The following is a 26805-nucleotide window of genomic DNA, read 5'->3' on the forward strand; positions in this document are numbered from 1 at the left end:
CTCTACCTCAACAACTGCAAAAGCTATAGGGTAAATGCAGTCATTAGGATCCATGCCAATAGCACACAACATAACACCTCCGTACTTTGTCTTCAGGTGGCATCCATCCAAACAAATGACAGGCCTACAGGCTTGCATGAAACCCCTTTTGCAGGCATCTAGAGAGAAATAACAATTTGCAAATATGTCATCACTGACACCACATAGAAAGAACTGCCTGGATTTGATCTTCTAAATTCTTGTGCATAATCGCACATGTTGTTGTACTACTCCAACTCATCTCCTTCAATCACTTTCTTCACTAGCCTCTTAGCCCTTCTGAGCTTGCTCCTTGTTGCTGTCATGTTCCAATCTTTCTGAACCACCCTTGCAAAAAATTTCATATTCATGTTTTCATCTGCTCTGAAAGAATCAACATATTTTCCAGCCATAAAAGGAGCAGTGAATGACTTAACACACCATTTTTGTATGCATGTATGCTTTGGGTTGTATTTCTTAATCATGAAGCAGTTGATTCTCCCATCAAATGATGCAGACAAGGTCCAAGGGCACCCATCTTCACAAATGGCATTGAGTCTTTTCCTATCATTTCTGGGGCATTTAATGTCAACTCTCTCCTGACAGCTGTACTCTTTGATAGCTTTCCTCAAGAACTCAACAAATCCAAAGGTCTGGCCAACTTGAAACTGTGGTTTAGTCAGGTCTTCCTCTCTAAAACTTTTGAAATTCAGCTTAACCTTATCTTCATCAGATGAAGGCAAGCACATGTCCACTTCTTCAGTAGGATCATCAGCTTCTTCTTGGACTGCTTTACCTTTGACTTTGACACAATCAACATTTTTGTCAAACAAGTCATCATCATCTTGCAGATCAATGTCTGAATCAACAATTTGTGGAATGTAATCTTCATCTGAATCCTGCATTATTGAACAACCAACTACATCTGCTGCATCCATGTTCAAAAACCTATAGGATTTCCTGGCCCTAAACCCAAACTGAGATGAAAGATAAGTAGTTCCTGGCTGGGGTGGACTTGGTATGAAATCATCTTCTTCTGACTCTGCTCCACTTTCTGACTCTGCTTCATCTTGCTCATGCTCTTGATCATGCTCATGCTCTTGATCATGCTGAGGCATCTCCTGTTCCACTTGAGGGAGCTCAACCTGCTCCTGTTCCACTAGAGTGAGCTGAGCCTGCTCCTCTTGCTGCTATTGTGTCTGCTCTTCTTGCTGCTGGTGTGCCTTCTCCTTCTTTGGACTAATGCCACTGAACCTGACAATTGGAGGATCCTCATCATCAGAGTGAACTTGTACAACAGAAATATATGATCTCATGCTCTCATCATGATCAAGGAATATCTGTTGGAAGTGGTTGCCATTCAAAACACAATCCTTCATGTTTTCTATCATAGTGTTGTCCCCTATCTTGATCTCTCTTAATCCATTCTTATACACTGTCAATCCAGGAACACACCAATAAGCCCTGATCCTGCCCTCAAACTCATATCCAATTTCCTCCACTAGACTGGCAACAACATTGGGTGTCCAATTATCTAGGTCACAGTAATCATACCAAATGGAGTGACCTTTGTGATAATCCCTATGCTTGCCAGCACACAGAAAATAGCCACCATGTATGACCTCAATAGAGAAGTGGTTGCTTAAGGGTCCTGCAAAACAATCAAGTTGAAAAAGTTCAGACATTTCAGACTACACAGAGGTTCAGAGACTTTTTACTTTTTCAGAAAGAAAAACAGAGATTCCTGGCTCCAATTAACAAATGTATGATCTTACAGGTCGTAAAGCAACATTTTTGGTAAATCTGACCCAATGTAATTGCAAATTAAAACCATTTTTGGTCCAATTAACACTCTGACACTAAAAGCAACCTTTACTGCTTAAACCCTAGACCCCTGGACCCATGACAAATTGGGGGAGACAGAACCCTAACCACTCCAGATCTCTGCAAACATGGCCATCAACTGCAAACCCCCATGACGCAGCCCTATTTTTGGCCTGCCACTAAGTTCATCAAGAAACTGCTAAAACCCTACCACCCACACCCAATCCGTTAGAAAGTTGAACGAACGCCCAAACCCTAGCTCGTACGCGCAATTGATGCGACCAAGAACTCTTTACGGGAGCTAAATTGGACAGATCGAGCAACGGAGCTGCTGGCGACGGCGACGTACTGTGCAGGGGCGGCGAGGCATCATCACGGCGACGCGAAGGAGCAAGAGGGACGTCGCGCAGGCCCCTCACGAACGGCGCGGACGACGGCGGCTCAGCGTCCGACGACGTGCTCATGAAGCCGTCGTCGACGCCGACGAGCTCAGGGGACTACCTCGGCAGCGACGACGAGCAGAGCGGGTGCGGGAGGAGACCAGGGTGCGAGCGGGTGCGCGGATGGACTAGTATTAACCCAGGCTCCACCAGGTGGCGGTCAAAGCCTAGCTGGCGACCGCTGACTCGGCCAAGTCAGCGAATACGTAGCTCAAATCGTACCTACGGACCAAAGTGAACCCTCTGCGCAAGCACATGGACCGTAGTTCGGGTATTTTGAAGTAGTGGTACTAAATTGCAGATACTCCATAGTATATTATACATATTGGCATATATCGTCATACCGCCATGCAACAGATACACATAGACAGTTTGGTGGAGTATCCGAGTTTGGCATATATTGTCATACCTCATTTACAAACTCTGATCCATCAGTTTTATTATCACGAGGTCTGCACACCTTCTTCCATTTGAGGAGCTGATATATAACATCTTGATAGTACAAAAAGGATATTTCAGCCAAAAATAACATCCACAAATGTTGAAAATATCAGTATCTTTACGGCCAATTGTTTGTTTCAAGAAAGAAGAAAAACATAACAGAAACGAGAACTCGGTTGTCACTACTGCATAATTCATGTAAGGTATCACACACCAGGTTATGTTGGGCTTATTGGCTTGAACACTATCCAAATATAGCAAGTTCTCTCATTCTATTATTTCCCCATCAAGACAAAATTAATATCTCTTCAAAACAAGATTGCACATCACCATTTTCAAAAATCATTCCATCGTCTTGTATAATGTAGAATCTCTGATTTTTTGTAGTTATACTTTGTGAAGTAGGCTCTAAATGATTTCAACTTGGTTTGTGGAAAGCACATAATTTTGCCAGTTCCTAAAAATTAATATTGAACAGCTGAAGCCAACACCTCAATAACTTTTCTAAATGTTCATATGCATGTCTCTGAGAAAATCAAAATCCAAATGCAACCATTTAGAAGGGAAACACTTTCTATCATACGTCTGATAGAAAGAAATCGTCAGACTACTCATGCACCGTCCATACATGTTTCATCCCACGCATGAACTGATTCCTAGCAGTTCCCCATTTAGAATCAGATATACAGATGTAAAGTTGCATCTCAATACACAATAATTTCCCAGTGAAAGCCCAAGAAACAATAAAACCGACTGCAGATGAAATCAAGCATGATCATTCCCAGAAATTTCATTACAAGCTCTATTTCTGGCAAGATGATAATCTGTAACCATGCTTTTTAATCAGTTAATAACACTACAAAGGATCACTTACAGAAAAACTGCACAGAACTTGACCAATGGACCAAGGGGGATGACAAACCTTAACTTTTTCCATCCAACATGGCAATCCTATGGTGCTCACCCAGGACAGGCAAGGTAGATTGTCTAGTTTTGTTTTGTGTTCTCTGATAGCAACTCCATCTGTAGTTTCCCAGCACAGCTAGAAGCATAAACATCAGCAAGGCCTGGAAGACTCTCCTTGTAAGGATGCACGAACCTGCCAAGAAACTTCTTCTCGGACAGCGAGGCGGCATTGTAATCAAATCGAAGATCCAGCAACCCCTTCGTGTTGAGTAGCTTAAGCAAGCAGTACCTAGGAAACAAACGGCGCTCAAGGCTATACTTGAGCAGCACCGGCCTTTGAGCAATGTATGATATCTCCAGCCCAGCAACCTTTGTGAGGAAATGCACATTTTTCTGCAGCCTCTCCTCGGATATGGTCAGGATACCCGGCATCGTCTTCACAGCTAACAGCACATCGCCCTGCGACCAACCAAGCGTCTCGAGGACTCTGATTTTGTCGGTGAGCTTCTCCGGGCTCTGGACGGTGAAGGCCACAAGCGCGTAGAGGAACATCCGCGAGTTCTGCGACACCCCAAACTTGTCAATGTGCACCAAAGCGTCCTGGACTTTCTTGGGGGTCCTGATGAGCACCCGGGAAATGAAGGGCTCCGAGAAGACGGAGGGACTTAGCCCGCATTGCCGGAGGAGGGCCAGATTCGGCTTGGCCACCTTCTCGAGGTCGGCGGCGAGGAGGCCGGAGTTCATCTTGAGGGCCTTGAGGAGCTTCTCGTAGGAGCCGAAGACCGAGAGCCAGAAGTCGAGGTTGCCCCTGAGGGAGCTGCTGCGGAAGGAGCAGAGGGCGAGCGGGACGAGGCGCGCGACCTCGGAGCGCGAGAGGCCGAGCTCCCTCAGCTCGGTGACGCGGGGCGCCAGGGTCCTCTCCACGCTGGCGCAGAGGAACCACGGGTCGACGGCGACGATGGCGGCGATGTCGGAGCGGGGGACGCCGAGGCCGGAGAGGAAGGCGACGACCGCGTCGGGCTTGGAGGAGGACTTGAGGTGGGAGATCTTCTTCGCTGCCTTGACGGCTTGGGCGCGGGAGACGCCGCAGGTGGCGACGAGGTAGTCCTCGGCGGCGAAAGGGCTTGGTGAAGCGGATGTGGTGGCGGAGAGGTTGCGGCGAAGGGCGGAGAGGGGATTGACGCGGGAGGCGGGGAGACGGGGTGGTGAGTGGACGAGGAAAGAGAGAACACGCGGTCGGAGTTGGAACATGGCGTTGCGGCGGCGGCCGGCCGGCCGGCGGAAGGTTTCACGGCGGCTGGGGGGATAATGCAGGGCGTTTAAAATCTTCTCTTCTTTTCCGATTTTTGGAGGGAAAATATCTCCTTATCTACGGCCCAGGAGGCCTTTTCTTTCGTCACGTTCTTTTTTTCTTTTGAGAATGGAAAAATACTCAGGTTCTTTTCTTTGGAAAGTGTTGCAAATTCGGCTGACCGGTTGTGCGCTCCGTCGGTCGCCTTCGCACGCCTACATTCCACGCGAGGAAGTTGGCCACGTGCCTTGATGGGGCCCAAGTGAGACGCCCCTTCTCTAAGCACGCACGGCGACGTCCGAGTCACTCGCTCGCACCGCATCTTTTTTCTCTCGCCATGTTGCTGCTCCATCAAAATCCCTCGTGCCCACCACCACACGATGAGCTCGTTGTCACCGACGGCGCTGACCGTCTGCTGCTGCGAGCACAACCCCCCCCCCCCCCCCCCACCTCTCCCGGCTAATGTGAGCATCGTCGCCATTGCTCGCACGGGAAGGGGCGCATGCACCTGCTTGTATGCGGGCCAGGGTGTCGACGTCGGGGCTAGGACGGGCAGGGATCGCAGCAAATCGTAGGATGGGAGGGTGGATGTCGCCTCGTCACGTGGATGCCGTGGTTGTGCGCCACCCACCCCTTGTCCTCCTGTGTCGTGGTCATGGATGAGTTAGAACCAATGGTCAAGCTACAACTGGTGCCCCAAGTTGTGGGTACAAGCACCCCGAGTTGCTGGACCAGGGGTCGTCGGTACTGGAAAGTTGTGACCCTAGTAATGCTGGAAACGATCAGTTGGGAAGTTGCAACCGACTAGCACGAGAAGCTGCAAATGAGTTGCTGCAACGGGCCATAGACTGCTGAGACAACAGAGCGACGAGCTGGAACCGGCGCCCTGATTAGCTGGGTTCAGCGCCCCAGCTTGCTATGACGTCTGCATTGTGAGCTGTGAACATGGTGAGCTGCGAGCTGCGGCTGCTGGGACCAACGTCTCCGTGTGCTGGAACCAATGTCATGGCGTGCTCAAATCGGCAAATGGCGAAGCTGGGACCGTGGTGCCCGTGTGCTGGAACCGGCTATTGGCGATGCTGCGACCCAGTGGTCATGTGCTAGAACCATCAACGGCAGAGCTGCACCCCCCAAGCGACTGTGCTGCAACCATCGGCGAGCACCCACGCTAGGAGACGGTGTTGAGTGGAAAGCGACTGCAACTGGTGGGGGTGAATGCTGCATCTGTGGTCGATAAGGCTTCGGTGAACAAGGATGCGACGACCCCGCGGTGCTGCCGCTCCTTGCGGGAGTTACTCACACGTTGCAAAGGGGAGGGCGAGAGATGTGCGTGTCATGGGGGATTCCCCCTGCACGTTGACCGAGCGAGGTGGGCGTGAGATACGAATGCGATCCAATGGTTAGGGTTGACCTAATTTAACGGTGTGGGAGGTGATCGAACCGGCGCCTAGCATCACCTTTTTTTTGGCCAAAAGGCCTAAGAACATTTATTAAAAATAACATCCACCCATAAAAGTTGAAGTACACTTACAGTCTTTAGGGTGTCAAAGTCTTCTTCCTCCTGCATCCACAGGCGGCGCGTTGTGAGTAAGGCTCAATGTCGCCTCTGGGCCTTCGCCTTGGTGGATCAAACTTTTGAAACCCAGGAGCTTATAGAAGCAGCGTCCGGGAAGTTGTCGATGCAGACCAGGAGACGTCGACGGGCGCGATCTGCAAACAACCGACACTCGGGGAAGATAACGCCGATAAAGTCCTATTGAAACTCAAAGGACCATGCAACCTAGGTGAATCCAGATGGATCCACTAGAAACCTAAACCGTTTGGATCCTGGAAGACTTGTCGGAGATACAAAACCACATGCTCCCCCGTTGATGATAAGCACACCAGTGGAATGGGATCATGCAGAGAATATAGTATTCCTTACCTGGGAAAGTGCTGCTGCCAAGCTGTCCGTAACCAAACAGGAAGACACCCTAAAAACCACCTGAGACAAATTCCCCATGTCGTTGCGCGCCAAGTCCAAATTTGTGATTGAACTCACCATCATCCAGGGCCATGCGTCGACTACATCTTCTTCAGTGCACTAGTCAGGACCGCCGTAGAGGCATACCATGCTGGATTCGTCCAGCCCCTGCCGAGCATTGCCTGATGGAAACCTCCCCTGAGCCCTAATCTCCTTCTCCAATAGCGCAGCATCCCTCCAAGATCCTCAAAACTTCCCCAGCAAGCCGGCCCTAAACTAGACCTACGCGTCGGTGCCACACGGGCTTTGCTTGGCGGTGGGGAGATGGGAAGATGGCTGGGGGCGGCTAGGGTTTGGCGACCGCCTAGGCCTCTCTATCGTACGAGCCTAACACCTACCCCCAATGTGGTTTTAAATACTTGGGTTTTTAAGGAAAAAATACACTTCTCAACAAAAATTAAGGAGAAAACTCCCACTAGCATTTCAGTATGTCCAACAAAGCGTAAAAAATATATGGGCCATTTACATTCCAACCTTAAGTCAAACCCACTACTCAGATTCACCCCTAATTCCCCAGTGAAAGTGCAACTATCCCTGGGTGGTTTTGGTAATTCCTAACAACATACAACTCATTGAACTAATGCTCTTTCAAGATGATTATTTCAGAAAGTTTAATGATTGGCATGGCATGGACTAGGAATGTGGACCCCTCAAAATGCTAAGGACACATGTTGGCAAAAACCTCAAGACTCTACATTTTCATTTTAGTGATCCAAGATCACATTGAGTCCATAGGAAAAGCCAATACTATTAAAAGGGGATAAGGTGTTGCTTAATGGCTTGCTTGCTCAAAATGCTTAGTGATATCCTCCAAAAGCCCTCAACCACTTTCTCATATCCACATATGTCCCAAACCAAAAGTCAAACTCGGGCCCACCGATGTGATCTATCCGGCGCCACCGAGTTCATTTGACATAGCCATAGCCGGAAACCCTAATCAGTTTGGTCTCACCGATAGGGATCTCGGTCTCACCGAGATGGGATTGCAAACTCTCTGTTTCCCTTCGTAACATTTCAGTCTAACCGAGATGAGCGATCGGTCCCACCGAGTTTGCAATGCAAACTCTTTGTTTCCTTTTCGTAACTTTTCAGTCTCACCGAAATGAGCGATCGGTCCCACCGAGTTTGCCTGACCAACTCTCTGTTTGCCTATTACAGAAATCGGTCTCACCGACTTTATGTGATCGGTCTCACCGAGATTACGTTATGCCCTAACCCCAATGAAATCGGTCCCACCGAGTTGATATGTCGGTCCCACCAAAAGTCCTAACGTTCACATTTTGAACTGAATCGGTCTGACCGAGTTTGAGTATTCGGTCCCACCAAGTTTGGTAATTTGTGTGTAATGGTTAGATTCTGTGTGGAGGCTATATATACCCCTCCACCCATCCTCCATTCATGGAGAGAGCCATCAGAACGTGCCTACACTTCCAACATTCATTTTCTAAGAGAGAGAACCAGCTACTCATGTGTTGAGACCAAGATATTCCAATCCAACCACAAGAATCTTGATCTCTAGCCTTCCCCAAGTTGCTTTCCACTCAAATCATCTTTCCACCAAATCCAAATCCGTGAGAGAGAGTTGAGTGTTGGGGAGACTATCATTTGAAGTACAAGAGCAAGGAGTTCATCATCAACACACCATCTATTACCTTTTCGAGAGTGGTCTCTCCTAGATTGGTTAGGTGTCACTTGGGAGCCTCCGTCAAGATTGTGGAGTTGAACCAAAGAGTTTGTAAGGGCAAGGAGATCGCCTACTTCGTGAAGATCTACCCTAGTGAGGCAAGTCCTTCGTGGGAGATGGCCATGGTGGGATAGACAAGGTTGCTTCTTCGTGGACTCTCCGTGGGTGGATCCCTCCGTGGACTCGCGCAACCGTTAGCCTTCGTGGGTTGAAGTCTCCATCAACGTGGATGTACGATAGCACCACCTATCGGAACCACGCCAAAAATCTCCGTGTCTACATTGCGTTTGCTCCGTCCAAACTCCTCCCTTTACCTTCATATGCAATGATTTACATTACTCTGCTATACTCTTAGATTTGCATGTGTAGGTTGATTGCTTGATTTGTGCTAAGTTGCTAAAATCTGTCAAGACTTAAAATTGGGAAAAGGCTAGACTTTTATTTGGTCAAGTAGTCTAATCACCCCCTCTAGACATACTTTCGATCCTACAAGTGGTATCAGAGCTTTGGTGTCCATTTGCCTTGATTTCCATAGCTTTGGTGATGATAGCCTTGGTTTCACAACCTAGGAGAGTATGGCGTCTAGCGAGGGAAATTACCACCGTAGAGGTCCTTACTTTGATGGTACTAATTTTGCTAGTTGGAAGCATAAGATGAAAATGCATATTCTTGGACATAACCCCGCCATTTGGGCTATTGTGTGTATTGGCTTGCAAGGTGAATTCTTCGATGGGAGAGAACCGAACCGTGAAGCTACTGCGGAAGAGTTGAAGTTGTTGCAATACAATGCTCAAGCTTGCGATATCCTCTTCAACGGACTGTGCCCCGAAGAATTCAACAAAATCAGTCGTCTTGAGAATGCAAAGGAAATTTGGGATACTTTGATTGATATGCACGAAGGTACCGACTCCGTCAAGGAATCCAAATTGGATGTGCTTCAAAGTCAGCTTGACAAGTTCAAAATGAAGGATGATGAAGGTGTTGCCGGTCTAGCACTTGTGTCGACCAACTCCTACGACATATTTGACTCACCAAATGAAGGAATTGGAAGATGCTTCATGGCTAAAGTCCCAAAAGTATCACATCCCGAGTATGTTGATTTCAATAGTGATGAAGATGATTTGCTAGGTGATGATGATTTACTTGTTGACAACTCTAGTGATGAAAACTATGATGAACTTGCTATTAATCATGCTAATGAAGATAAAACGAATGAAAATGATAAGAAGGAGATTGAGTGCCTAACTAAAGAACTAAACACTCTTAAGTTAGCTCATGAAACTACCTTAGAAGATCATCGAGAGCTTTTAAAGACTCATGAGAAGCTACGCTTTGAAAAGCTCAACCTTGAGCAAGAGCATGGGTTCTTAAAAGAAATCAATGATGATCTTCGTAAGAAAAGTTCTTCTTACATTGCCAAGCATTTACTCTTGTCTACTTACATGCCACAAGTAAAATCTAGCAACAAGAACAAGAAAGATTCTTCTTCTAGTAGTAACAATAATCATGTTAAATCCAATGTTGTTGCTTCTAGTAGTTCTCTTGATTCCACTAATGATTCTCTTATCCAAGTTACACTTGAGCAAGAAAATAGCTTATTGAAGGGAATTATAGAGAAAGGTGTTTACAAGAGCCTTGTCAGAGGTAAGCAATTTGAGGAAATTGTATGCAAGCAAGGAAGGCACCGGAAGAATCAAGGTGTTGGTTTTGAATGAAAGTTCAATGCCAATGGAGTTGAGTGGTTAGAAGATCAATACCCCAAGACGAATTTTGTTCCTTAACAAGAGAAGTGTGATCCTACTTCTTTCAAGGGGACACAAGCTCAAGATGATCTTCCACCACAAGACCACAAGCAAAAAGGCAAGGACAAGCTTCAAGAGGAGATTGATGCATTTGAAGAAGCTCCCAAGGCCTTGGTCAAGTGGGTTCCCAAGACTACATCAAGTTCTACTTCATCAAGTACGACTACAACTCCAAGGATTCCCATCAAGTTGATGTGGATCCCGAAGAAGAAGAACTAGAGAGTTCTTGCGGGTGAGTCCGCCAACATACTTTACTCATATCATTTTGGTGAGAACAAGTGCAAACAACTTCCACATCTTGCACTAGTTCAAGGAGTCACAAACCCTCTTGTTGGTAAGACAAGGGACAAGGTAACCTAATGCTTTCATGGACAGGGGCGGAGCCAAAAAATTTGGCCATTGGGTTCACTCCATGACTCATTGTGAGAACTTAGTACTAATATGTGAAGTGCAAAGTCTAATTTTAAATTATCTTACAACAAAATTATAGCACCCAAAAACAGCAGAATGAAAGAACACATTGTGTTGCATTAAAAACTAAAGAATGTAAGACATACCGGTTCAATAAAATTATAAAATCACTTGCTTACAAATTGTAAATAGAGTAGTATCAACTAACTTTGTAGCTCTAGATGTAGCTTCTCATCTTCCTGGCACATTGAAAAAATGACAAGTTAGTTTGAAAAATTTATCATAAGTACTATCAAGTGAAAGAACCTTGTAAAAGCACTCACATTTTAGAGTGTCCCCTTTTGATCTTTCATCGCCTTAAAAAGATTAAATGTTGCATCATTGGTAATGGTAGAAAATATATCTTTCTCCACATCACAAATTAAACACTGGATTAAATCTCCGTTGAGTATCTCCAATCTCCCTCCGGGGGTAATCAAAATTAGACACTGTCCTGTAATATCCCCACACTAAATTATGCCTAATCTCGTCTTGCTTCTTTGGATTTCTTGTGTACTCTGAAATTCTCTTCCAATCAGCCAAATCATAAGGCAACTCATCTAAGTTAATTTCTGTATGAATGGTAGCCTTCGGAAGACTAGACACTTCATGGACTTAGCCTATGTCTAACGGGTGACCTTGATGTGCCTGTATCATTCTCTCGATCTGGTGACCGAGTTTTCTTCGAAAAATACCACTCCATAGCCTAGATCAATCAAAGTCCATGAAAAACAAATCAAAAAACTAGGGCAAAAAATTACTATCGCACTAGGCTATTAGGCTAGATAGAACATACATCAGAGAGAGGAGATGAGACAATGTAATCTAATTACCTTAAATTTTAGGGTGCACTATTGTTGCTGTCGATCTGGCTGCGACCGTCTGAGAGGCGACGGCGCGGCGAGGCAGTAGGAACACGAACGGACGAGAGGAGAGATGCGAATTGGAAAAGGAAAATACGATTAGGCGTGCGGCTACGTGCGTGACTAATCATGGTGATTAATTACGGCAAGGAGTCCAAGACTCCTCGTGGGTTGTTCACTTGTGGGCCTTTTGTTTAGTTGCTCACGTGACAACCTTTCGTTGATGGGTTCAGTCACAATTTTTTAATGGGTTCATGCCAAGTAAATATGCACTGCATGCACATACGAAGCATAATCCGTTGGGTTCAGTTGAACCCAATGTCGGTGTCAAAACCGGCGGATCTCAGGTAGGGGGTCCCGAACTGTGCGTCTAGGATCGATGGTAATAGGAGACGGGGGACACAATGTTTACCCAGGTTCGGGCCCTCTCGATGGAGGTAATACCCTACTTCCTGCTTGATTGATCTTGATGATATGAGTATTACAAGAGTTGAACTACCACGAGATCGTAGAGGCTAAACCCTAGAAGCTAGCCTATGATTATGATTGTTGTACATGATCTATCGACTAGCCTGGCCTCGGTTTAGATAATGCACCAGAGGCCTAGGATAACAAGAGTCCTAGCCGAATACGCCGGTGGGGAGGAGTCCCTGTCTTGATCACCATGTCTTGTGGAATATTCCTTGTATGCGGCAGCTGTCCGAACTAGCCCATGAGTATACGGCCATGGGGGTCCTCGGCCCAATCCAACTGATCCGAAGACGACGTGATGAGTACCCCCTAGTCTAGGACACCGTCAGTAGCCCCCTGAACCGGTCTTCAAGTTGGGGACGCTCCTCGATTCTTCCGAACTGTTCTTCATCTTCGATTGTTGGTCTTGAAAACTGGTTCAACAAATCTGCTCATCTTCGATCTTGAGGATCGCCGAAATGCATTCGACGAGTTTAGACGTCGGGTATCCGAGGAGCCCCTTTAAGTTTCCGGCCTTTATCATTGCCTTGTTATTTTTATGCCACACCTCGGGTTTGAAGTTGTTCCCGGGCGGCAGTGTCCTCTTGCGTCCAAGCCCCAACGCCGGACTGTATTCGAGGTATATTTTGCAGCCGAGCACCAATGCCAGGCTGTATCCGAGCCCCAACGCCGGACTATATCCAAGCTCCAACGCCGAACTATATCCAAGCTCCAACGCCGGACTGTATCCGAGGTGTCATAGACCACCTTGGTTCTAAAAAGTTGAAGGAGTTTAGCTATGCCTAATGCCGGCAATGCCGTCTATGGAGCCAGCCACTAGCGCCCGAGCTTTATGCCGGACTGCTTCCAAGGTGGTGCACCACCCCGACCGCGGGCTGATTTTTTGCGAATATTTTTGATTGGTGCAATTTATTCTCTGCCGAGATATATTGCCAGTGTATTTATATCTAGTAGCCCTCAAGGTGTGTGTCGGTCTAAAACTCGAGATGCACCTAAAGGAAAACATAAAACTGCTGATCCTAGTAGCCCCTGAGACTCAGGTCGATTTGCGAAATCGGCCTGAGGATCAACTCCTAGCTCGGCAGCATACGTAGGAATAGAAACGCAGTGTAATATATAATAAAGTTCAGCGGACGGGCCCCTAAGAGAGGGTCGTGAGAAGTCGCCGTGATATATTAGCTTGATGCAAGATAGGTCCAGATGGTATTTATTGTTGTCCGAAGACGCGCTTTCCCATAGTTCAATCAATCCGAACACTGAGCCCTTTGGATTTTCTGCATTGAATAGGCAATGCAGTAGCCCCCGAGACCCTGGTCAGGTGGCAACACAAGATCAGGGGATCAATGTGCCCCTTTAATATTTATAAATAATGAGCATGAAGCCCAGTAGCCCCCGAGCCTTAATGTGGGCACGGGTGGCCGAATTAAGGATCGATATTCAGAGTAAAATCACAGATTATGTGTAATGATTCTATGTATCCAAGTACTTTACATCATTATTTTGACTCCATTGCGACCGTTTATCTGTTGAAAGTGGCCCATTGTCGGCTTCTACCCCTTTGTAGATACTACGCAGGGTGTTTTCGCAATAACAAGAGAACCCTTAGCCGACGTCTCGGTGCCCGGAGGCGGTTGTGTTAGCAGAAACGAGGCAATCAGATATGCGGGCTTTATAACTTTCACTTAGTCATAGGAGCTTACAGTTGGGAGGCCAGTTACTAGCCTCCGGTTAGTGTTCGGCGACAGTCGAGGTCAAGCCGTAAACACTTCGGCTAATATTATGAATGGCCCGTCATTTAACACAGTCATCGGATCACTGACCAGTTTACGCTTATCGTGACAGTCAGTTTTCGGCTTTCTCCACTGAGGCGCTTAACCATGCTAGCTGGAAGCACAATCACAGTGGTTCTCCCGTTGCGCACCTAGCCGAACAAAGGGAACATAGGAGGCAAGCACAGGAGCCGGGCAACCCAACTATTGACCAAAGACGCAATTCGAAACCGATGCATATACAGCAATGTCCGAGAATGTTTTTGCCGAATCCCTAAAGGTGTCCGGCGCCGCACTACAAGACTAATGCTGGAAACACACAAATAGTTTAAAAGTGCCATAGACTTGGAAAACCGAAAACTTCAGTAAAAACTGGACGCCCGAACTAGATCATGTGTTTGGTGCCAAATCGAAAATTGGTCTTAGAGAAAAAAAAAGGTGCTTCTGTCGTGCTTTATCATAACACATCTTATCTCAAGACCTCAAGGGGGTCAGCCTACGGCTTCAACTTCCTATCCCGAAGGCGGAGTACTTCTCGTTAGGCCAGTTTAGCAAACTAAACTCTAGCGGCTTTGAGAGAGAAATTAGGCTCCCCGGCTAGTGACCACACACTCGTGTCGAAAAAAGGAGTGATAAATAATAATAATAATAATAATAATAATAATAATAATAATAATAATAAACTTTGCAACGACTAAGAAGAAGAACACTTATTATAAAACGGCTCATATAAATTTAAGAGCCCCCAAGTGACTTGGGTAAAAGAATTTTATGCATAATGATTGTATGTACCGAAGTACTTATATCATATCTGTGTTCACCCGAACTTTAAACGCGTCTTAACCGACCGTCGGCTTCTCCCTCTTCGGTCAAGAGCCGGAAAGTGTTATGTACTCCACCTGTCGAAAATATCAACGGTGTTTCCGATAACCAGGCAGTCAGGCCATAAGGCTGTAACAGACAAAGCGCGCTCAGGGAACTTATGCTATATTACTGACGAAATGTAAGAAGCGTCTTCGAAGAAAATAGTACCCCCACCGATACCTTTCTGCGGTTGCTCATTGCTAATATGAGACTTGTGCAATAGATTTTTTGTACTCATGAGTTCCGCTGTGTGCCGACCATAATTGAAACAATAAGAGCGCTAGCTTTCGGCTTCACCCAGTCTGAGGTCCGGCTCGGATGACCCGATCGTGACAATCGCAGAGGTGCTCCCTTTACTCCCTAGCCGAACAATCGGGAACGTAGGGGTAAACACGGGAGCGAGGCAACCCAGCTTGAAAATCGCTTAAGTCAACATGGTGCATATTGTGGCGTAATACACGAACAAGGAACGAAGCCGTACAAGTGTAATCATTTGCAAGAGGAAAGGCTTCATAAAGGAAGCCCCCAAGTAAACGGGGTATTTGAATTTGTGTGTCACAAACAAAGTTTTGACAAGGAGATTTTTTACAAGCAACTTTTTCCAAAAAAGTATAGTGCTTGGCTGAACCGAACACAAGTTAAAAATTTAAAACTTTGAGCATGAAAGCGACTTAGCTGGTTAATGTGTTCGGCATTGATGACGCGGTCCGAGCTTGATGCGGGACAAGGTTCCATCCCCCAAGCCGGTCCCGAGGTGGCGGAGTGGAGAGTTCGGCACTCCGAAGTGGTGACATAGCACGGTCAATGCAGGCCGGCAGAGTGATGCCGAAGTCCCCGGCATGGGGTAATGAAGTGTTGACGAAGCCCCCCGTCCAGCCGAGGTGACGTGGTATGTCAGTACGCCGAGTTGACGATACTGCCCAACCCGGATCATTTTCCTGTGCACAAAAAATAGTGCAAACCGGAGATAATAGTAATAATAAAAAAATCATTGCATAATAAATAATTTATGCAAAGTGAGTAATAAAATAAATATGGCCTGGCACCAAAGTCAATGTCGATGCAGGGCGTCGGCGTGATGCCCTAAAGGCGTGGCAAAGCCTGAATTCACAGGTCGGTCCGAGTTCTGGATGCGGCGTACGCCGGACTATGTACGGAAACTGACCGAACCACTATGCGACCGTCGTTAATGCGGCCACCATTTGATAGACCTGCGTACATATGATGGACAAACCAGAGTAATAATTCCTTGGGAAAAATGAACCCAAACAAGCAAAAAAATTTAGGATTAATAGCACCTGGTTCATTTGTTGTAGCAATCCGAAGAGGTGATTCCCAAAATTGGGACTCGATCTGCACACCCATTGCCTGATGGGCGATAAAGCGACGGCATGGCGATGCTGGCAAAGGTTGGCTCGCCGAGGCAAAGCCCTCGGTCCAGCTAACGTGACAGAGCTGGTCGGCTAGTGACGCCGAAGTCTCCGGAGTAGGTTGATGAAGAGATGGCGAAGCCCCCGATCCAGCCGAGATGTCGAAGCCTCGATGTCAGCCGATGAGTCGAAGTAGGTCAGCATGATGGACACCGGCTTGAAGGAGCAATGATACGTCTCCAACGTATCTATAATTTTTGATTGCTCCATGCTATATTATCTTCTGTTTTGGACATTATTGGGCTTTATTATTCACTTTTATATTATTTTTGGGACTAACCTATTAACCGGAGGCCCAGCCCAGAATTGCTGTTTTTTGCCTATTTCTGAGTTTCGCAGAAAAAGAATATCAAACGGAGTCCAAATGGAATGAAACCTTCGGGAACGTGATTTTCGGAACGAACATGATCCAGGAGACTTGGACCCTACGTCAAGCAACCAATAGGGAAGCCACGAGGTAGGGGGGCGCGCCCTCCACCCTCGTGGGCCCCCTGTTGCTCCACCGACGTACTTCTTCCTCCTATATATATCTACGTACCCCCAAACGATCAGATACGGAGCCAAAAACCTAATTCCACCGCCGCAACCTTCTGTACCCACGAGATCCCATCTTGGGGCCTGTTCCGGAGCTCCGTCGGAGGGGGCATCCATCACGGAGGGCTTCTACATCAACACCATAGCCTCTCCGATGAAGTGTGAGTAGTTTACCTCAGACCTTCGGGTCCATAGTTAGTAGCTAGATGGCTTTCTCTCTCTTTTTGGATCTCAATACAATGTTCTCCCCCTCTCTCGTGGAGATCTATTCGATGTCATCTTCTTTTGCGGTGTGTTTGTTGAGACCGATGAATTGTGGGTTTATGATCAAGTTTATCTATGAACAATATTTGAATCTTCTGAATTCTTTTATGTATGATTGGTTATCTTTGCAAGTCTCTTCGAATTATCAGTTTGGTTTGGCCTACTAGATTGATATTTCTTGCAATGGGAGAAGTGCTTAGCTTTGGGTTCAATCTTGTGGTGTCCTTTCCCAGTGACAGTAGGGGCAGCAAGGCACATATAGTATTGTTGCCATCAAGGATAACAAGATGGGGTTTTTCTCATATTGCATGAATTTATCCCTCTACATCATGTCATCTTGCTTAAGGCGTTACTCTGTTCTTATGAACTTAATACTCTAGATGCATGATGGATAGCGGTCGATGTGTGGAGTAATAGTAGTAGATGCAGGCAGGAGTCGGTCTACTTGTCTCGGACGTGATGCCTATATACATGATCATACCTAGATATTCTCATAACTATGCTCAATTCTGTTAATTGCTCAACAGTAATTTGTTCACCCACTGTAAAATACTTATGCTCTTGAGAGAAGCCACTAGTGAAACCTATGGCCCCCAGGTCTATCCTCATCATATTAATCTTCCAACACTTAGTTATTTCCGTTGCTTTTTACTTTGATTTTATTTTACTTTGCATCTTTATCATAAAAATATGAAAAATATTATCCTATCATATCTATCAGATCTCACTCTCGTAAGTGACCGTGTAGGGATTGACAACCCCTTATCGCGTTGGTTGCGAGGATTTATTTGTTTTGTGTAGTTACGAGGGACTCGCGCGTAGCCTCCTACTGGATTGATACATTGGTTCTCAAAAACCGAGGGAAATACTTACGCTACTTTGCTGCATCACCCTTTCCTCTTCAAGGGAAAACCAACACAGTGCTCAAGAGGTAGCAAGAAGGATTTCTGGCGCCATTGCCGGGGAGGTCTACGCAGAAGTCAACATACCAAGTACCCATCACAAACCCTTATCTCCCGCATTACATTATTTGCCATTTGCCTCTCGTTTTCCTCTCCCCCACTTCACCCTTGCCGTTTTATTCGCCCTTTTTCCGTTCATCTTTTCTGATGTCTTACTTGGCTCGTTTGCTCGTTTGGTTGAAATAGTTGAGTATTTATTCCTAAACAGAGAAGCTAATATCTATGGATCCTCATCCGCTTGCCAATCTTTTTAAGAGATCCAATTATGATGAACCAATTGCTAGTGAGTTTTGTGCACTAGATTATCTTTATGAAGTTTTGCTTGAAATTTGTGAATCTGAAAATTGTGATGAAGTACTTTATGAAGAGATTCACGATAGCTCCTTGAATAAAAAACATGATTGCAATGATTTTACTATAAATTCTCTTGATGTCAATTGTGCTAATAATATGCAAAACCCTAAGCTTGGGGATGCTAGTTTTGCTATGTCTACTACTTGTTGCAATGATCATGATTGGGGTGATTCTTCTTATGATCTTGAAAATTTATTTAAGCCCCATGATGAATATGAGATTGATAATATTGTTTGCAATAATATTGAAAGTGGGTTTGGAAGAGTGTCAACTTTAGATCCCACATATTTGGAGAATATTCAATCTTATGAAATTTTTGATAAAAGTGGGTTTGGAGAGGTCATGACTTTAGTTAATGTTAATCCCACTATTTCGGAAGAGTGTCAACTTTGCATGCATGTGGATCGTGTTGAAAGTATTTATTGTGATAGCTATTTTGTCAAATTTTCTTATGATCCTACATGTAATTATTATGAGAGAGAAAAATATGGTTATAGAAATTTTCATGTTACTAAATTACCTCTCGTTATGTTGAGATTGCTATTGTTCTTTTCCGCTTCCTTGCATATGCTAGTTTTTGCTTGCTATGATAATTTGTTTGCCTATAAGATGCCTATGCGTAGGAAGTATGTTAGACTTAGATGTGTTTGTCACGTGTTTCATGATGCTCTCTTTGTGCTTCAATTCTTGTCTTTCATGTGAGCATCATTAAAATTATCAATGCCTAGCTAAAAGGCTTTAAAGAAAAGCGCTTGTTGGGAGACAACCCAATATTTTTCCTTGCTGTTATTCAATAAATATTTGATCTAGCCTCTGGTTAGATGTGTTTTAATGTTTTAATTAGTGTTTGTGCCAAGTTAAACCTATAGGATCTTCTTGGATGATAGTTATTTGATCTTGCTGTAATTTCCAGAAACTTTCTGTTTATGAAAATAATTGTTAAAAATCACCAGAACGTGATAAAATATTGATTCCAATTGATGCTGATCAATAAACAAATTTTCTAGGTCTTCCTATTTTGGCTGATATTTTGGAGTTCTATAAGTTTGCGTTAGTTATAGATTACTACAGACTGTTCTGTTTTTGACAGATTCTGTTTTTCGTGTGTTGTTTGCTTATTTTCATGAATCTATGGCTAGTAAAATAGTTTATAAACCATATAGAAGTTGGAATACAGTAGGTTTAACACCAATATAAATAAATAATGAGTTCATTACAGTACCTTGAAGTGGTCTTTTGTTTTCTTTCGCTAACGGAGCTCACGAGATTTTCTGCTAAGTTTTGTGTTGTGAAGTTTTCAAGTTTTGGGTGAAAGATTTGATGGATTATGGAACAAGGAGTGGCAAGAGCCTAAGCTTGGGGATGCCCATGGCACCCCCAAGATAATCTAAGGACACCAAAAAGCCAAAGCTTGGGGATGCCCCGGAAGGCATCCCCTCTTTCGTCTACTTCCATCGGTAACTTTACTTGGAGCTATATTTTTATTCACCACATGATATGTGTTTTGCTTGGAGCGTCTTGTATGATTTGAGTCTTTGCTTTTTAGTTTACCACAATCATCCTTGCTGTACACACCTTTTGAGAGAGACACACATGATTCAGAAATTATTAGAATACTCTATGTGCTTCACTTATATCTTTTGAGTTATATAGTTTTTGCTCTAGTACTTCACTTATATCTTTTAGAGCACGGTGGTGGATTTGTTTTATAGAAACTATTGATCTCTCATGCTTCACTTAGATTATTTTGAGAGTCTTAAATAGCATGGTAATTTGCTTAAATAATCCTAATATGCTAGGTATTCAAGAATAGTAAAAACTTTCTTATGAGTGTTTTGAATACTAAGAGAAGTTTGATACTTGATGATTGTTTTGAGACATGGAGGTAGTGATATTAAAGTCGTGCTAGTTGAGTAGTTGTGAATTTGAGAAATACTTGTGTTGAAGTTTGCAAGTCCCGTAGCATGCACGTATGGTAAACGTTATGTAACAAATTTGAAACATGAGGTGTTCTTTGATTGTCTTCCTTATGAGTGGCGGTCGGGGACGAGCGATGGTCTTTTCCTACCAATCTATCCCCCTAGGAGCATGCGCGTAGTGCTTGGTTTTTGATGACTTGTAGATTTTTGCAATAAGTATGTGAGTTCTTTATGACTAATGTTGAGTCCATGGATTATACGCACTCTCACCTTTCCATCATTGCTAGCCTCTTCGGTACCGTGCATTGCCCTTTCTCACATTGAGAGTTGGTGCAAACTTCGCCGGTGCATCCAAACCCCGTGATATGATACGCTCTTTCACACATAAACCTCCTTATATCTTCCTCAAAACAGCCACCATACCTACCTATTATGGCATTTCCATAGCCATTCCGAGATATATTGACATGCAACTTTCCACCATCCAGTTTATCATGACACGTTCATCATTGTCATATTGCTTTGCATGATCATGTAGTTGACATAGTATTTGTGGCAAAGCTACCGTTCATAATTCTTTCATACATGTCACTCTAGGTTCATTGCATATCCCGGTACACCGCCGGAGGCATTCATATAGAGTCATACTTTGTTCTAGTATCGAGTTGTAATCATTGAGTTGTAAATAAATAGAAGTGTGATGATCATCATTTTCTAGAGCATTGTCCCAAGTGAGGAATAAAAAAAAGAGAAAGGCCATAAAAAAAGGAAGGCCCCAAAAAAATGAGAGAAAAAGAGAGAAGGGACAATGTTACTATCCTTTACCACACTTGTGCTTCAAAGTAGCACCATAATCTTCATGATAGAGAGTCTCTTGTTTTGTCACTTTCATATACTAGTGGGAATTTTTCATTATAGAACTTGGCTTGTATATTCCAACAATGGGCCTCCTCAAGTGCCCTAGGTCTTCGTGAGCAAGCAAGTTGGATGCACACCCACTTAGTTTCTTTTGTTGAGCTTTCATATATTTATAGCTCTAGTGCATCCGTTGCATGGCAATCCCTACTCCTTGCATTAACATCAATCGATGGGCATCTCCATAGCTCATTGATTAGCCTCGTTGATGTGAGACTTTCTCCTTTTTTGTCTTCTCCACATAACCCCCATCATCATATTCTATTCCACCCATAGTGCTATGTCCATGGCTCGCGCTCATGTATTGCGTGAGGGTTTATAAGTGTCAGATTACTAAAGGATGAAACAATTGCTTGGCTTTTCATCGGGGTTGTGCATGATGAGAGCATTCTTGTGTGATGAGGATGGAGCATGACTAAACTATATGATTTTGTAGGGATGAACTTTCTTTGGCCATGTTATTTTGAGAGGACATAATTGCTTAGTTAGTATGCTTGAAGTATTATTATTTTTATGTCAATATGAACTTTTATCTTGAATCTTTCGGATCTGAATATTCATACCACAATTAAGAAGAATTACATTGAAATTATACCAAGTAGCACTCCGCATCAAAAATTCTGTTTTTACCATTTACCTACTCGAGGACGAGCAGGAATTAAGCTTGGGGATGCTTGATACGTCTCCAACGTATCTATAATTTTTGATTGATCCATGCTATATTATCTTCTGTTTTGGACATTATTGGGCTTTATTATTCACTTTTATATTATTTTTGGGACTAACCTATTAACCGGAGGCCCAGCCCAGAATTGCTATTTTTTGCCTATTCCAGAGCTTCGCAGAAAAAGAATATCAAACGGAGTCCAAACGGAATGAAACCTTCGGGAACGTGATTTTCGGAACAAACATGATCCAGGAGACTTGGACCCTACGTCAAGCAACCAACAGGGAGCCACGAGGTAGGGGGCGTGCCTACCCCCAGGGCGCGCCCTCCACCCTCGTGGGCCCCCTGTAGCTCCACCGACGTACTTCTTCCTCCTATATATATCTACGTACCCCCAAATGATCAGATACGGAGCCAAAAACCTAATTCCACCGCCGCAACCTTCTGTACCCACGAGATCCCATCTTGGGGCCTATTCCGGAACTCCGCCGGAGGGGGCATCCATCACGGAGGGCTTCTACATCAACACCATAGCCTCTCCGATGAAGTGTGAGTAGTTTACCTCAGACCTTCGGGTCCATAGTTAGTAGCTAGATGGCTTTCTCTCTCTTTTTGTCTCAATACAATGTTCTCCCCCTCTCTCGTGGAGATCTATTCGATGTCATCTTCTTTTGCGGTGTGTTTGTTGAGACCGATGAATTGTGGGTTTATGATCAAGTTTATCTTTGAACAATATTTGAATCTTCTGAATTCTTTTATGTATGATTGGTTATCTTTGCAAGTCTCTTCGAATTATCAGTTTGGTTTGGCCTACTAGATTGATATTTCTTGCAATGGGAGAAGTGCTTAGCTTTGGGTTCAATCTTGCGGTGTCCTTTCCCAGTGACAGTAGGGGCAGCAAGGCACGTATAGTATTGTTGCCATCGAGGATAACAAGATGGGGTTTTTCTCATATTGCATGAATTTATCCCTCTACATCATGTCATCTTGCTTAAGGCGTTACTCTGTTCTTATGAACTTAATACTCTAGATGCATGCTGGATAGCGGTCGATGTGTGGAGTAATAGTAGTAGATGCAGGCACGAGTCGGTCTACTTGTCTCAGACGTGATGCCTATATACATGATCATACCTAGATATTCTCATAACTATGCTCAATTCTGTTAATGCTCAACGGTAATTTGTTCACCCACCGTAAAATACTTATGCTCTTGAGAAAAGCCACTAGTGAAACCTATGGCCCCCGGGTCTATCCTCATCATATTAATCTTCCAATACTTAGTTATTTCCGTTGCTTTTTACTTTGCTTTTATTTTACTTTGCATCTTTATCATAAAAATACCAAAAATATTATCCTATCATATCTATCAGATCTCACTCTCGTAAGTGACCGTGTAGGGATTGACAACCCCTTATCGCGTTGGTTGCGAGGATTTATTTGTTTTGTGTAGGTACTAGGGACTCGCGCGTAGCCTCCTACTGGATTGATACATTGGTTCTCAAAAACCGAGGGAAATACTTACGCTACTTTGCTGCATCACCCTTTCCTCTTCAAGGGAAAAACAACGCAGTGCTCAAGAGGTAGCAAGCAACAGTGCGGCACTATCGATGCAGGTCGTGACGTGGTCAATGCCGGCTTGATGAAGTGACCGTGCGGCGATGCCGGTGTGCCCGCTCCGTGTAATCCGTGGGGCGGCGATGTTGGTGATGATTTATCCTTCGCGATGCCGAACTCCTGTTCGGCTCGCCAAGATGGTGATCCGAAGAAGTTGAGCTCGGCTCAACAAAGTGACGACGTGTCTAGCGCAGGTCGGCAGCCGTGGAGCAATATTGCCGGACTGGTTTGACACCAGCATGATGGTGAAGATCATGTTCAAAAGATTTTAAAGTTAGTGGGATGTGCTCGGGAACAAAAACACAATACCCATACAAAACTTCCTTCAAAAAGGATGTCCGAAATCTCATTCATAAAAAAGACGAACTCGGGTCGGATTCGTTTTCGCGCAGAAAACAGATCCGAAAAGTGAAGCACTAATCGGAAGGTTCCCGAAGTTTGGACGGTCGGATCGAGCTGAAATTTTGAGGGGTGGTAGATATAGGAATTCCGCAGCCGATCAACGGTTTGATCTTCCAAAGGACGTCCGAGCTAGAAGCTGGACACCACACCCTAAACTCGTCCAGATTCCCGTCCAGATTTGATAGGGCTCCGGTATATCGCGGATTGCCAGAGATTCCTCCATCGGAACTCGATGAAATTTTCTAGGGTTGTTGTAGACTCAATTCCGCACAATTCCACCGAAGCAATTGTTTAAAATGACACTTGAGGAGGCGGTGGCGGCGGATACAAGTTCGCTGTCCAGAAAAACAGCACGGCCGCCCGAGGGCAATGTTGACATTGAGCCCCCGGGCTCCCTGGATGATTCCTCCATGATCTTGATAGAGATCAGAGTTGATGTTGATGAAGGCCCTCATCCGAACATGACGATCGGAGTTAGGGCGCAGTCCTCGGTCCAGCCAAGGTGACCAGCCGAGCCGGTGACGAAGAAGCCGACGTGGCAGTTGATCTGCAGTCGAGCCATTGATCCTTTTGCCGATCACACAGCGGAACTCTCAATGAAAGCACCAATGTCGGTGTCAAAATCGGCGGATCTCGGGTAGGGGGTCCCGAACTGTGCGTCTAGGATCGATGGTAACAAGAGACGGGGGACACAATGTTTACCTAGGTTCGGGCCCTCTCGATGGAGGTAATACCCTACTTCCTGCTTGATTGATCTTGATGATATGAGTATTACAAGAGTTGAACTACCACGAGATCGTAGAGGCTAAACCCTAGAAGCTAGCCTATGATTACGATTGTTGTACATGATCTATCGACTAGCCTGGCCTCGGTTTATATAATGCACCAGAGGCCTAGGATAACAAGAGTCCTAGCCGAAAACGCCGGTGGGGAGGAGTCCCTGTCTTGATCACCAAGTCTTGTGGAATCTTCCTTATATGCGGCAGCTGTCCGAACTGGCCGATGAGTATACGGCCATGGGGGTCCTCGGCCCAATCCAACTGATCCGGAGACGACGTGATGAGTACCCCCTAGTCCAGGACACCGTCACCCAACGCTTGTATGTTGGCTCCGCCACTGTTCATGGACATAATCTTGTGTGAACTTCACTCTATGTCTATGGATATCCTTGTTTGTTCCTTGTGGGACTAACCCGTGTAGGTATTGAAAGTGCAACTCACTCCAATGGATTGCTGTGAATGATCTACATCAACATTGAGCATCCACATCTTCAACATCTACATGAAGTCATCATCGACAAAACCCAAGGTTAGTTCATCCCTCTTAGGGGGGATATCACATCTAGGAGGAGCTTTACTCTAAATATTGAGCTAAAGCAACTCTAATGGTGTGAACACAACAATGCTTTATGTAAAAGTGGTAACCCCACTTGTGCTTAAACGATGAGTATGACCTATGATCAAATGTTCTCATTTAACTCCTAATTCAATATACTCATATATAGATGACCTAGTCATCGCCAATTGCTTGATAGATGCTAGAGTGTTTGTGCATGCTTTGCCACATATTTCATTTGCCATTTTATTGTGTGAGCATGTTGATTGCATGTTTTTCTCATTCGAGGATATCATTTGTTGCTTTGATTGTTTGGCTCTTCTTCTTTTGCCAAATGGATGGACAAGAATGCCTAAGAACTTCCTCTAGCTATCTATGATTTTCTTGTCTCAAACTCTATTCATGCTACATCACAAAGTTTGATCAAGTCAGATTCGAACCCTTTGTGTGAGGAGCACTCGGAGTCACCGATTCGTCATAGACTTAAACTTCCAAAACCTCTCTGTGCATTTCAGTCTGACCGATTCATCCTTTTCGGTCTGACCGAGTTCACTGAGTTGATCTAGGTTTTGAATCTCGGTACAACCGATTAGAACCTTTTGGTCACACCGAGTTGCAGTAACCGCTTGCGATTCTGCATCTCGGTGCCACCGAGTTGTTCCACTCGGTCACACCGACAAGGTCAGGATATATATACCGACGGGTCAAATTTTGGAAATTTCTCCAAAACCTCTTCGCCCGCGCGTGTCATGCTCTGCCGTCTCGGGTCTCCGGATCATCCTCTCGTCGCCAGCGGCCTCCCGCCGCTGGTCTCCGTCGCCATCAACGGAATTCTACACCACCGTTGCCGCCGTAGCGAGCTCATCACCGAGCTAGGGTATGAGTTCAAACTTTGTGCTGTCGTTATCTCCGATTCTTAGCACAAAGCAAATGCCATGTTTCTTACCACGTATGAGATCATCCTGTCCAGCAAAAAACTCCTTTAGATTAGATTTGATTCGAAAATTTAGGGTTAGGTTTCCGCCGAACTCATCACGGATCGACCGAGTTGTGGAAATCGGTCTCATCGATTTGGCTTAGGCCATTGCACTTGCACTTTTCGATTTGACTGAAACTTGCAAATCGGTGTGACCGAGTTCAACTCTCAGTGAAACCCTAGCAATCTCGGAGTCACCAAACTATGTCTCGGTCTGACCGATTCCACTAGTTTAGACTCCAAAAGTTACTTCGGTGTCATTGAGTTTAACAAATCGGTAGCTCCAAAATACTTTCTGTGGAAAACTAAAACTAAGTTTTTGACTCATCCATTTTGCAAAATCTCTGCACTTTATGATGCTCATCCACTCTATCTCATCTATAACTATTCACAGGGTCAGCTGTCAGTTTGCAGTGCCAGAATGTCTGATCAGAGTGATAGCCAGAATAAGTCTGAAGAGCAGGTGAATCGGAGTGAGGGCACTAGTTCCTCTAGCAGTTATGATGAAGGCAGCAGAAGTACTCCTAGCAATCTTCCTAAGGCTGCTACGAGGCATAGGAGGAAGAGAAATTCTGAGTTGAAGATGA

At 44.9% G+C, this 26805-nt stretch overlaps 1 protein-coding gene across 1 annotated transcript; it reads right to left on the bottom strand.

Annotated features, from left to right (window-relative positions):
* Positions 1-3501: 3501 nt before the first annotated feature.
* On the bottom strand, positions 3502-4988 carry LOC123169743 (uncharacterized). The gene has a single exon (XM_044587607.1). The coding sequence runs from the start codon at positions 4878-4880 to the stop codon at positions 3711-3713; it is 1170 nt and encodes a 389-aa protein (XP_044443542.1). The 5' UTR covers positions 4881-4988; the 3' UTR covers positions 3502-3710.
* Between the last annotated feature and the right edge of the window lie 21817 nt (positions 4989-26805).

Source organism: Triticum aestivum, chromosome 7D, assembly GCF_018294505.1.
Source record: "Triticum aestivum cultivar Chinese Spring chromosome 7D, IWGSC CS RefSeq v2.1, whole genome shotgun sequence".
Taxonomy (NCBI): Eukaryota; Viridiplantae; Streptophyta; class Magnoliopsida; order Poales; family Poaceae; genus Triticum; species Triticum aestivum.

Coding starts and splice junctions, on each gene's coding strand:
- LOC123169743 (XM_044587607.1), bottom strand. CDS start 4,880: ATGTTCCAACTCCGACCGCGTGTTCTCTCTTTCCTCGTCCACTCACCA.